General features: G+C 30.8%; 1 protein-coding gene across 3 annotated transcripts in view; it reads right to left on the reverse strand.

Moving 5' to 3' along the window:
- The window catches only part of Nrx-1 (neurexin 1), a 230,444-nt gene that overhangs the window by 81,577 nt on the left and 133,833 nt on the right, over nt 1-15,034 (reverse strand). For all 3 annotated transcript variants that reach the window (XM_072899353.1, XM_072899352.1, XM_072899351.1), the window contains exon 8: nt 14,666-14,818. In XM_072899353.1, the coding sequence (XP_072755454.1) occupies nt 14,666-14,818 (153 nt within the window). The remainder of the gene's footprint in view (nt 1-14,665; nt 14,819-15,034) is intronic.

Below are 15,034 nucleotides of genomic sequence, written 5' to 3' on the forward strand. Positions count from 1 at the left end.
GACACGAGGAAGTTGCCAAGTTAGAGAATTTATTTTGGCACGAACAACATTCCCAACAACATTTCCAATATTCGTTCTTTTCTACCAAATTTGTCTCTCACCACATTTCGATGAATTTCTCGTACGTTTTTCGACACGAGGAAGGAAATCAGGACGCATGATAGACAGCGCAACATTAACAATCGATTTGGGAAATTCATTTCCTCGTAGATTTATGAGAAATCTTCGTAATTTCCTATCCGTTCTCGTATACTCGCATGAGGAATTGATTTTCGAGCCTCTGCGTTTTGACTGACGCGAGATCTTATCTTGTAGGCGTTCTATCAAGTCCAAATCCGCAATTCAAATGGGGACAGGTAAAAAAGGCGGTCTCTCGGCTAACATTTTATTTTCATTTAAAACTTTCAACATTAACTTCTTACTTTGTGCAGAGCTAAATGCTAAATTCGTTGATTGCCAAGTTGTTGCGAACGAATAAATTGCGGATGAGACAATAAAGTTTCATTCACGAGAGGTAAAAGTAAGTACGACTCTTAACAGTAGTTTAAGAAACATTCGTTGTCGAGCACATCCCTGGTGGATAAATCCTTAGAGGTACCTCGTAACGTAACTTTCGTTCGCTAAGCTCTGTAGGATTGACCCTTTGCAAAGCTTCCTTTCCATTAAAGAAATATGTATACCACGAGATTTGAAAAGAAATTTCATCATTTGCAAGTTCTGTATTTATTAAATTTATTTAAATGTTTTAAATTTTAAAATATTTTTATAAAATAAAATTTATATATAAAGATATTTATAAAATACATTAGCTTTCTCATACATATAAAAATAATAAATTTTATATCATAAAATTTAGATCCATGATATACATTTATTTGCAAAATATTATTATTCATTTATTAATTAACTTAAATATTTAACTTGAAAAATAAGAAAAGGAAAATTTGCAGAAAATATTTATTATTGAAAAAAAATATTTATTCTATATTTTATTACTTTTTTTCCAAGTATTATTTATTATAAATTATTCACATATAATTACAAATCTTAAAAGAGAAAAATAGTAAATATGTATCAGATAGACAGATGAAAAAAAATGCATTAAAAAGTGTATTTTATTAAATCTTTTAAAATCAAAATTGTTTATTCTATTATACATAGTATTTTTTCGATATTTAGTTTTCGATGTTACATTTCTCTTGATATTTTATTTTACTTAAAAATCTAGTCCATGTTAAAAGTTTTTTTTTAATTATTTATAATTGAGAATTATTAATATTGATATAAAAAATTTGCTTGTAACATAATCAACAAATCTATTACAAAAATCAAAACGAAGGGTTGAAGCTCTGTTTAAATATAATCTACCAAATACAATTGTGTAGTTAAATTCATATATAGATCACAAATAAAATACAAAAAAATGTAAAAAATTATATTGTTATAAAGAAAAATTGTATTTTTTTATTAACTGTTTTGTTGTTAAAATTGAACAGAAAAAAGACTTTATAAATATCACATAAAGAATACTTTGGTAAATATATTTTTATTTCACAAGTAAAGGTAAGGTATTAGTAAGTCTTTTTTAAACAAACCTTCGTAAAACTAACGCACAACGCATCTTTGGAACGAAACGAGTATAAGGTGCATCGTTAAACACGTCGCGGAGTATAATGCGTCACTTTAAGACGAGAATTATCTTTCGGGCGGTATAACGAGAGGAGTAAGTCGCTGAAAGTCTCTGTGGCAGGGGTTTCGTGTCGGCACATCGTGCCCGAGCATTAAGGTGCTTGTCATAAATATGAGGAGACACGCGTTCATCTTGAATACCCGTAAAACTTTCAGCGAGCCGCAGAGTTCGCACACAAAATGAGAACATTGTGAAAGTTACGCGCGCGTAAGTAAATTCACCGACAAAAAGCAAACGACGGTGCTTAATGTTAAATAAGAGGAGGGAAGAGCATAGCATACGAAGATTAAAATATGATAAAAATATCAAGACGAAGATCATAATGAAAATTGCTGTAAATATATTAATATTAGGAATATTTTCAGGTCAAAAGACGAAATCACATCAAATGCGATGACAAATCTCACTTCCTGAAGTATAAACTGACGGAAATATTATTGGAGCTGTCTGAGATGAAATCTAAGTACACGAGAAATACCTTCGGTATACCGCGGTGGAATAAAATCCACCTGTGCTAGGATTTAATATCGCGGCCATCTCTCGTCGAGACGCTTTCGAGACGTCACGTAAGCTCGAGCTACTCGAGGCTTAGCGATTTCGTGACAGATTATGCCGGATTATTCGATGAGCACGCACACACGAATAAGAAAATATATCTGGGAGGATCCGCGACGACTTAACCCAGATACCAGCCAATTTTGTGTGAGGCACAAAATTCCGTTTAGAAAATTCCGTTAGCAAATTCTCTTTGGGTCGTCAATCTTCCGCGTCTTGTTTTCACAAAGCTCGTATGTACATTTGACAAATTACACGTGTGTCAAGCAGAATATGCTACCAATTTTTCAGCTTAAAGTAAATATAAACTGCTTTAACATAATTGCGTCTTCAAACTTTTATTCTACTGCAAAATTTCATACTTTTATGTTGCCATAAATTAATATATAATTTAATACATAATTGCTAACTCTTATTCTATCGCAAAGTTTCAAACTTGGCCGAGGTTAAGAAATTAATCGTGGAATGTTTAATTACCAAGGAGAGAGATAGTAATCGATAAATATGGTTTGTGTGCACTAACATGCATATATAATTATTTTTTTACAAGTTTTATTGTACTTTCCATAAAAAACACTTTTGTAGTATGCCATTAATAAAAGCATTTACATGACACTTATAATTTTAACTGTCTAATCTGTATGTCAAATTTTTAATTTAAAGATTTGTTTTCCAATTATTTTAAAAAATAAATAAAAAATTAAGGAAAATTAAAAAAAATAAAGATTATGCTACACAGCTTTCAATAATATATCATACATGCATACTCTTTATTTTGAAATAAATTTTTCAATTTATATATCAGATACTATTAACTCGGCAAATTAATTTCACTTGTTGGTACATTATTTGAATAAAGTTTCACGAAGCATTCGACAGTGCCACGAAACTTAGTCACGATAGAAATTAATTATTATGCTACCTGTAAACATTACACTCGCGTTTATTAATTCTTGGAACTCGGTCGCCTTGCAGAGAAGTTCATTCGGTTAATTAAACCAGCACCGAAAACGGCTGGCGCGTTAATTAAAAGACGGAAGGGCGTCTTACAACCGTCCCGATTGCTCGCACTATGAAGAGGAAGGGACGGTACTTGGCTGTGAGAGTACTTCAAGGAAGATTAAGTCACTCCACGGTACGAATTGGAGTGTAAAAAACGAATAGAACATCGATTTAGAGACGTTCTTAATGTCATGTCTCAATAAGAGAAAGAAAAATATTAATATAAAATAATAAAATAACCTACGGGTTTTGAATATATTTGTGAATCACTTTTGTCGTTGTACGGTATTGTAGATGTAGTGTAATTCCTTTTTCTCTCTTTTCTGTATATTTATATCTAGAAAAATATCATTAAATACTGGAGAAAGAGGACGGCTGAGTTGCCATTTGCGATGTTTTCCAATTTTTCTTCAGTCGATTTCCCAATTTTGTGATAAAATCAAAGATAATTACAAGTAGACTACAAATATAGTTTCAAAGTGTAGCCTTTTACAGTTCCAAAGAAAATAAACTCCAAACTGTTGGACTTGAAACTTTTTGAAGCCTATTTTCTTTGGAATTGGTTAAAAGCTACACTCTGAAATTTGTATTATTTGTAATCTACTCGTAATTATCTTTGATTTTTATCACAAAATTAATTCGGAAATCGACTAAAGAAAAATCGGGAAACATGACTGGGCACATTGTTTATTATATTTCAGTTTTTACTGAATATTTCATTACGTAATATTTTTATGCCAGATTTTGAGATAGTTTTGGAAAACTATTTGAAATTGAATCATATAAAAATTTCTGTTAATTCAAATATCTGACATATCTATTATACATTTTATCTGAAATATATTCTGTCTTTAATGAAATTCAATACACACATTATTTTTGTATACGCACTGTTTTTCTTGATCCAAATGTGAGATTTAAATAATTTATGAGTTACAATAAATAAATAAATAAATAAATATATATATATTGTCGTAGGCAAATGGTTATTTTAGGAAAATAGCTTTTGACTAGGCAAATGGTTATCTGGCTGTACTGTCAGTCTTGGTAGTTTCTGCGCTCTCAAGTTTTGTTACATAATTTTATGGGGACGGAGCTTCGCCCCGTCCCCCTATGCACTCTGTCCTTCTATGGTTAGATGGGAATCTAAGCGTTCTTTTCCAAGATGCACTTTTTAGTACGTACACGCCAGATAGCATTTGCCTAGTCAAAAGTTATTTTCCTAAAATTACCATTTGCCTACGACATATATATATATATATATATATATATATATAAAACAGAATCTTATTTTAACATTAAATAGACTTCGAGAATATTTAATATTAAAAATTAAAAAGTTGTAAAGAAGCATAGCGTTCCAATTAAACTTTTCCGAAGGAAAAATCAGTCAAAGAGTTCAGTTCTCAAAGCTTAGTGACCTATTTTAAAATCATCCTTATATATAATAAGATTTATTTGGCAAAATTACTTTTTCTTATTCAGTGTTAAATTAAAGATGTAATAAAAGATTCTAACAAAAAATAGCTTCAAGTTTTTTCATAATAACGATTTAAAAAGGAGCTAATTGATGAGCTTCAATAAAAATGTTCTTTATTCTCATTTTTATATAAGTAATGTATTTCTATAGACAATTTCCATGAATTGTCTATGTTTATATATTTATTTTATGTTTTATTGGCACGTTATGTTGAGCATTTTCTGTTATACAATAAGTTTTGAAAAAAAAGAACATTTTAAAAATATTGTGATTAATAATGCATTAAAATCTCGTCGATTCCGCGATGAGAGAGGCAAACTCATAATTTTATTGAAAATCGTTAAATCTGCTCAAGCTGCGCGCGAAATTTATGAGTGCGGGCTAGATTTACTTTCCAGCGGAATCGTGACTCATAATTCTCGATCACGCGTGTCGCGAGGTAACGATCGAAGTAAACCATCATTTCACAATGCACGCGATGTAACTATTTAAAAAAAAGCAGCTTGATCCATAAGAATATAGCGGTTTATCCATTATTCAAATTGATATACAGTCGTAGTTTCTTTTTATAAATCAAGTTACGTAATTCCTCTTAATAAAAAATAATTATTCTAATATACGTTGCGCTTAAAATTAATGCAAGAGATTATGTTTGTAAATCAAGTTGGAAAAATGATAGTTCAAAATCGCTCCTGTTATTTAAAATAATCGTGATACACATATGTTGATATATTTTCTTTATTTAGAAAGTAATTTTCAAGCCTTGCTTTAGAAAATATAGAATCTAATAGACAAATTGTTTGCTTAGACAAAGAAAGTTCTAATTTAAGAAATAGTACTTTTGTAATCGATATGCACTGTATTTCAAAAATAAAGTTAAGCTTTTAAGCGTAGTTCCGTTATTTGAACGATATTAAGGCTTCTATAGGTAATAAAAGTCAACTTATCGTAGATATGGGAAACCTACAAATAAGAGAAAAAAAACAAATGCGTGAAACTGAAAAGAAAAAAGAGGGAAAGAGAGAGAGAGAGAGAGAGAGAGAGAGAGAGAGAGAGAGAAAGAGAAAAAAAGAAAAATCAGGATTGCAAGCGAGCACTATATCCGCGCTATTCTTTCCGACACTTTTCCCAGATGCAACCCCGTCGCGCGCTTTCTCGTCCATTTATCCTCGCGGTGCACTTCGCACCCAGTCCCGACAATGTTTTATTTAGCAGGAACGTATATTTTCCGGCCGGCTGAGATTCGTCGTCTATCCGGGCGAAAATGTTTGGAAAGAGCGACCGCGAGAGAGACGGAGAGAGAGAAAGGGAAAAAGGGATACAACGTGAAACGAGGCCGAAGGGCTAATCTCGTTGAATAACGACGACGTTGGTGCTGTTGTAACGTGCGCGTGAAGTTGTGTACACGGTCGATTCCCTGCGACTCACGATAGAAATAATATCGTAAATCGCCGAGTGTGAAACCGAGTGCACACAAGGATCGCCACCCCTACAAAAAAAAGGATCATAAATACTCGTTCAATTTCTTCGCAGCGGGGGCGAAAGCGACGACCTTTGATGGTCGCGTGGGTTGATCTCGTCTGGATTAACGATCTGTTGGAGTGGAAACGGTTGAGTTCCGGAAGGAAGTCAACGCCGTATTCTGAGACCATCTCGATCAGATATGGGTAAATCTTGGCGGTTCATAAAGAGACCATAAGGATTTTATGTGAGATACTTGATGAAAAATATCTATCATTCTGTATGTAATATATAAGTGATTAATGAAAGATGCGTGATAAAAAGAAATGAAAATTGAATTACTTAAAATTTCGATCAAAAATATATATAATTTCCCTCTTGGAATATAAACTCACATTTTTCTTCGAGTCGATGACACGAGAAATATATTTCTGGCGTATTCGTTAAAGTCATTCGGGACTCGTTAGCTTTCCATCCTACCGAAGGAGGTTGAATGGGATTGAATTGTTCTCGAATTAGTCGGGGGAGAGGAAGTCGGGGATTGTGCTGAGGAACAAGCGTGAATCCGAGAAAGGGGATTCGCGGTAATTCGCGCGTCTTTGCCTAATTGGATTACTGGAAATTCCGGTGTTTTGCTTATAAAGGCATACTGTGCATTCTCGGTCGGCGGAACATTTCCGGTGTTCTTGCCATTGGGCGCTCGATTTTTGCCGTTCCATCTCACTAGTTTCGCCATTTTGTGGCGGCAATCTCGCAATTCTTATTATTAAATTGTATTTCGAAGCAAAATAAACGAAAATGATATTGTAGCAGTGAAATTCAAGACTGAATTTAATTCGATCATCTCGCACAACTGGAATTTTCATACATTTTTTTTTAGCAAATGCAACACAATTTCATATAGATCCTGCAAATTTTTCTCCTGTTTGTAAATACTATAAATAATATTATTATTAAATTACTTTAAATATACTCGAAAAAGTTTACACAATAAATCTCTTCATTTTTAGATTCTTTTATTTATTTTAAAAATAAATTTATATTTTATGTCATGCATTTTCTTATTATAAATAGAAAAGAGAAAAAAATATATTTTATTATTTAATAAAACTGTTATATTATATTTGTCTATCCAATGAAAATATTTCGAATAAATTATTAAAAATTAAATAATTATTTAAATAAATGTATGTTTTAAATATTATATATAAATACATTTATTTAAACATTTTTTCAAGGCTAATAAATTCAGATATATAGAACTTATTAAAAATGTCAATAGAAATTATGAATTATGTGATAATTTTAAAAGAATTATCAGAAATTTTTATTTTTAAAATAATATCTAAAATTTTTAACATTAGCCATTTTAATCATATTATATTAAATATTTTATTTTGAATATTATTTATTAAGAAAAACAATTTAAAAAATAATGAAAAAAATGTTATTTTTCTTTTCAAAAAATAATTATTATCTGTCAGGGGTTCATAGTTATGAGTACGAGCTTAGCACACTCAAAGAACCCGAATTATCCTGGATTTTTTCTGGCCACTTAAGTCTCCGAGGAATTTAAATAGAAAAATATAACACACAAATGTCAGTCAATGCCTATATTTAAAATATTTAAAATTTAGTACTCTGGCGTCAGAGATAAATATCATCATTAGATAGATCATTTATACGTTCCAGTAAGAGAAATATAATTACTTATGTTCTTAATAGTTTATATAATATAGAAATAGCTTACATTTTTATATTTTAATATTCTATTGTTCTTACTTCTCTGCCTAATTCTCTGCAATCTCATTCTCTGCCTCTTTATATATGCTCGTGAATTATTAAATCTTGGAAATTTCTGAAGAATAATTCTACTGCGGCCATCCCTGTGCATTTTACATTTATAACATGTATCGTAGGTAACTATATAATGTCGCGGAAGTCAGCCGACGAAAACGACTGCAAGCTGGCTAATAATATGTCGTCCAGCTCGGCGGTAGTTTCGCGAGTTTTCTACTTTAACTGGAATTAACTTTGCGCTAATGGCCCCTGCTCTGTTGGTGCCGTGGCTACGGTAAATAAGCGAATCGGGACGTCCAGTTTTCGACTTTCTCGACAACGAATTTTCGTGATCTATGCAAGCGCGTAGTGCAAGCATTGTAATATGTAAAATTCTATTCCACGTACTTTTTAAATAAATTTTTTAATTAATAAACATTTCATGTAATACTAATTAATAATTTTTATAAAAGGGTGAGGGTAAAATTAGACTTAAAAACAAGAACTTTGAAAAATGTTAATAATTATAATAGAATATTATTATGCATTATATTTTTTTTATAGAAAATATGAAAACCAATATCATATTTTAACTTTTGTACATAGATAATGCGTGCTAATTATATGTACATTTAATTAATTTACATTTTATAAAAAAGAAATAGCGATATATTTATATCTGACGAAGAAAGTGTATACACATTAAGTAATGGATTTAGTAAATTAAATAAAAGAAAAAAAATTATATTATTTTAAAAAAATTTCTATCTGATAAATATCAGAACCTGTTTTATTTCGTTTTGAACTACTGCTTAATTATAAACCGAGATAATGCGTCGGATTAATGACACTAATTCTACAGAAAGTCTAGAGGAAATGGGCGGATGAAAAAGTGCAGTCTCGAAGTTTGCTGATGCATGTAGCCACGTGTGCAACAGGATAGCTATATGGCCGTGGTGCATTAGATGGCCGAACACGGGAAGTTCCGTAGAATAAATCAGGGGCATTGCCGTGTAGACGAGGAAAATCGGCGTGTAACAGCGGCGATGCATCCGACGCGCTCGTACTGCAAATGTGCTCCGTGCACGTAATGCAGCTAGGGAACAAGAACCCCCTGCAGAACTATACAATGCGCCGCAAAATGTAAAAAAATCTTACGTGAGATACCCTTTGCGCTTTTGCATCATCGTTGTAATCAAAGTACAAAAATCATTAAGTTTATGTACTAGGAAACAAAGTTTCATATTGCAAATCTTAACATTCTTAAAATATTATATATTTATAAAAAATGACAGACTTATCGAATTTTTGAGACGCTACTAATTGAGACTAATATTGAGTGAGATATAGCATTAAGTTTTTGCACTTAGCTTTACTTATTTAAAAATGAATTTAAATTATATTTGAAATGTCAGAAGAAAAATTGACATTTTATATGATTTATTTACATTTATCTAATTAATTATTTAGCCAGAAATATTTTATATAGATTGTAAAATGTTGAATAATATTAACCTATTAATAAATAGTTAATAAAAATCAAAGTCTGAAGATGCTACACACATTGTAATAAAATAAGAATAATTCTGAGAAACTAATATTACATTTTAGTTAGGCCATTTTGTGAGAATTGAGAAGAAATTGCACAAGGGTTGATAAAACATTGTTTTTTAAATTGCTAATAACGTACACAATTTGCTTTTGACAAGTGGAACGAAATGACAGTATTAATATGATAATGCGATAATGCTGGATACAATGCGATGCGGAGTAATTTCGAGTGTAACGAGTTTCAATTAGAATAGCCGAGCTACAAATGACGACGAGCCCTTTCACGGTTATATTAACATGCAAATAACAGTTTATATAACTTAAAGCTATTTCGATATTGCATTGGTTGGCGGATTATTTTTTGTTGTTATTATAGTTTTTATATATAAAATCAAATGCAATATAATTACGCAATATAAAATAATACAATATAATCAATTAGGCAAAACAGAACAGAAAAGATAACGTCTTAAAATATTATCAGAAAATTTTAATTGTAAAGAAACGTTGTCTACATATTATTGCATATGTAATATGTATTTTAATACTTATTCTCTATAACTTTTTAAACAAATTTTATATGCTAATATACATAAATTATTTAGTCTTAAGGATTCAAGAAAAATATTGATTTTTTAATCTCTTTTATTTCTTTTTCTGTTCTTTATATATTCTTATTTTTAATTATATCAAGATAAATAATACAATAAAAAATTACAAAATATGAAAATTTATATTAAAGATAACAGTTATACAAATATGCATTAATAAATATACCTGGATTGAAATAGTTAGCTCTAACTTAACTGTAATTAATAAATAATAAACTTTTTTGTAATAAGAATTCCTTGAGAATATAAAACGAAAATTTCTATTAATAAATTCCGATATATATGAATATATGTATGAGTATATGCATGAGTATTTGACAAGAAACTAACTTCGATGGCCATCGAATCGAAGCCACGATACGGTTCTCGATAATTAAAACGCAACCACTGTAACGTCCGCATTGACGTTTGCTTGGACTACTGACGTTATCCAGCAAAGCAGTGTTTCGATCTGTGGGGAGTTTCCCGCAAACGTCTCATCTTCTAATTACTCCTTTAAAATAGTCCACCGTGTGGTCGCTATGATGTTCCAGCACTGATTTTCATTTGCGAACGGTCGCGGTACGGTATAACACATAAAATGTTATTTAACAATTCCTAAAATCTTATGGCCTCTAAAAGCAAAGGTATACGACAAGCAAACGGCACAGAAAAGAATCAAAGACCTATCGCGTAATATCGTGACTAAGACGTGGTATCGTGAATCTACGAAATGATGAATCAACAAAACGCTCTATTCATCTCAAGACATGTGCATTTAATGAATCATAGTTTAATTGATTTATTGGTTTTAAGGTATATAATGACACTTTGAAATATTTATCTATGACTGAGTCTCTATCTCTGACGGATCGAATATTCAAATATATTTAAATGTTAAATTTTTATCTAACTTTTGATTATCAAAAATGCAATATTTCATATTATAAGTTAAAACGCAATATTATTCGTATTATGAAGACCAATAGATTTCAAGATAGAAAAATCAAATAAAATTTTTCTTTCCTCGAAAATATCTCTTTATTGCTGATGTGTACGTTTTCAGAACTATCTATGGTACTTTAATCTCGGTATGAAGCATCGCGAATGTAATATTACGATACATATATATGTATATAATACAATACATTCTCGTATGCCTATTGATTTCAGAGTAACTCGAGATATCGATATCCGAATATGGCAGGCATCACAGCTTTCAATCTAATTATGAATGTACCAACAATACTGGCATTCGTATTCATATGTTCTCTTACTGTGTTGCCGAACGTAATATGCGGAGTACGAATGCAGCTTTATGATATAACTGGGTAATTGCGCCTGCATATACCGATATCGATATTAATTATAACTGAATCTCGGACACAGTGTGTTGTCCATTTTGAATGGCCATCTGCTCGCTATCATAACGAGTTTAATGCATACTATTCACGCCAATCGAAAGTAATATCGATCGTATTGTGGTATTGATGTGGATTATGAAGGTTAAATAGTACTCTATGACAAAGGATATTCTATTGTAATCATTTTTTAGTTAATATATGTAAATCTGTATGTAATTTCAGCTATAGTTTAACACACAAGAGTATTGTATTGTTAGGATATATAAAATCTCTTTATTATAAACTTCTTGCTGAATTAATTGCATATTAATTTGTTTATTAAACTGATAAAATATTATCCGATATTATCTATATCAAGTTGGCTATGCAATTGCATTTATATTAAATTATCGGATATTAAATTTAATTAGAACCCAAAAGCAGTGATCCATTAACTCTAGGGTTATGGTAAGGTATATTTTACGTTATAAGTAGCTCTTATAAATATCGAATATGATATATAGGTATTTAAAATATATTTAAATAGTTATGAGCTGCTCGTGGGGCTCTTTAATATTCTTATTAAATTAAAATCTCAGTTGAGTTGTAACTAAAGTAGTTGCAGAGTATTATGTGCACTGGCTTCATTATTGTTAGAATATTTATATCACGCATATATATTATACATGTGATAAAAAACCTACACGATAGAAAAACGGTTTGTAACTTATACAAGATCCAACAATCAAAATCAAATAAGCTTTTCACTAAGAATTCTATCTGGATAATTTTTACCTTTAGAAAAATCTCATGAAACCATTTATAACTATCAAGTAATTAGTTTGTAACTGTAATTATGGAAATTATTGAGATAAATGAAAGTATTGAGATAAATGAAACAAATTATGCTTCAGGTAAAAAATAGTAAAATTATTATACATATATCTCTTAATGAATTTGAAGTACATTTTGATTTATGTCCATATAATACTCTAATTAAAGAGTGAAATATTAGGAAGATATCATACATCAAAATTATTTAATTTTGCTGTCAGTGGAAATAGCGAATGATATGATATCCTAAATATGAGCTATTTAAAATAAGATAAAATGTTATGTTAATCTAAAAAATTATTACAACTCTTCTCTAGATCTTCATTTAATTTTAACTTTTCGTAGACGAATGTCGATTATATAAAATTTTGATTTATCGACTTGTGACTCATGATATTCTATATTATGTTGCATAATCAATATTTGAATAAGCATCGGGACTTTGAGACATTCTGTACTATCTGGACAGACAAAGAGGCAGGCATGGCTGTTGTAGGTATTAATGCATCAGTTGCATAAACCGCGATGATAGCAAGCAGCGTAATCCAAGAACGGTTATACCCGTAAACAAGCTTCCGCATGAGGCTGGCGAACGCGCTTTCAGAGAACGTATACTTTGACAGTATGATGGCCGATGTAACAAGGATTTGCAATGGTAACGACGATGCTTCGTGACCTGTAAAAGCTCACGAAGGTACGCACTGTGCGAAGCGCACTCCGTGTTAATATACTGCGTCGAAAACGTGACGTACAATCGGAAGTGTGTGACGACGAATAAAGAAAATAGAATTTTTGAGAATAAATTTTCTAAAATTATAGTGCATCATGTAAAATTTTCCCACAAGTCAATAATATTTTTAGTAATGTTTAAAAAATTCTTATACATTTCTTTAAATCTATTTCTTCGAGAATTTCTAAGGAAACTAATATGTAAGATAGCTGTCCCAGTTATAAGTCATTTAAGGTTATTGACTATGATTTCTTTTATGTTTAAAAAAAGAGTATAATAAGTCGAATATATATTTTACACAATAATTCTCTGAACTTTTAGTTATTATATTTAATTAAAATAAAAAGATTTTTATTTATACATAAAATAATTATTTAAATTTTAATAAAATTATAGTACATCATGTAAAATTTCCCACAAGTCAATAATATTTTTAGTAATGTTTAAAAAATTCTTATACATCTCTTTAAATCTATTTCTTCGAGAATTTCTAAAAAAACTAATATATAAGGTATAAATATCAATCGGCGAGGGATGTGCTCAAAAATCACACAAAATTGACAGTGCATTATAACGTTAATATATTTGCGCAACAACAAGACATAGGTAGAAAAGAACGAAATGCTGAGATTTCAGTATACCATAAATTCCAAAGTGAAACTTACGTAATACCTTATGTTATGTATTTTCCTGCATTTGTATTTTTCGATAGCTCACACAATGTAGTGAACGTATATATATTTATAAGTAATTAATTTACTGTATATTGTGTTGCCCATTTAATATTTGTCTTTGGCATTCTTTTTCCTGAAAATTTAAGTGCTTCCGAAGAGCAAACTGCGTATTGGCAATCGAGTACATGTGCCACGTGCAAGAGTTCGAATGCGCCTCATATAAAAAAATCTTGAAGACCTCTAGTAATTTAGAACGAGGACATTGGTGAAGTGTTTCCTTGACCTCGGCTGTTTTCGAGCAATCGAAGATATTCGCGAAAAGCGAGATTAGAAAGCAAACTGCGACGTAGCTTGGGACAGTTATTTGCAGGTTGCACGACTCGCGCAAAAACTTGTTCGCGCGCGAGTACATTCCCGATTTAATCGGATATTTCCATCGTCACGATTCTTTACTCGATAATGGAACTGGATCGTATTTCTTTTCCTTGCATTATTTAACAAACATGTACATTCAAGTGCTGCCCTTTACGAAGCTTTCTTTCGCTCCCGAGTAAAAAAGATTAAGCTAGAATGGTTGTAGCATGTTTTATTCACACATATGTGTAATGAAGATCGATAGCCTTGCATATTTTATAATTTCACAATTTTAACTTAAATCATCGTATATTTAAAAAAAGAAAAGCATCTATTTTAAAAAGCAGATTTGAGAAACTAAATCGTGAAACCCAGTAATAATTGTTACTTATTTTTAATAAAAATACGTTACACTTTAAAGTAAGTTAAAATGATTTTTTTCGCGAAAAATGTTAAATTTAAATACAGTACAGTCTAAAATGAGAAGATTTCTATTTTGTGAACAAGCTTGCTCTTTTTTTTTTTTTTTTTTTGATACATAATTAATGTTACAACGAGTGTGCGTACAAACATTTTTAGAGAACACCACGTTTTATTGCAAATAAGAGGAACATGTACTCACGAGATGCGAGTCCCTGGTGGTGAACGTGATCGGATCGGAAGCTCTTGGCTCACGACAGTGAAAATCCATCTTCCCCCAAGCCGCAGCACCCGCTGCTCCGCTCCTGGCTGCTTCGATCAGTTCCATCTTGATTCCTTCAGCAGCAAACTCCACCTGCGAGCACAGTAAACAGAGTCATGACAGCTAGTGTAACACAGTAGTAAATAGTGGAGCAGAAAGAGAAATTTAAATTATAATTTTTGTATCAATTAATATTAATTACCATAAAATGAGAGAGAAAATTTTGCAGAAGCATTTTTATCGCAAGTTTTAAAATATAACGTATTATTTAAGAAATATTAAAAATTGATTTTTCTTTAGAAATAATGA

This window comes from Anoplolepis gracilipes, chromosome 9, assembly GCF_047496725.1.
Source record: "Anoplolepis gracilipes chromosome 9, ASM4749672v1, whole genome shotgun sequence".
NCBI lineage: Eukaryota > Metazoa > Arthropoda > Insecta > Hymenoptera > Formicidae > Anoplolepis > Anoplolepis gracilipes.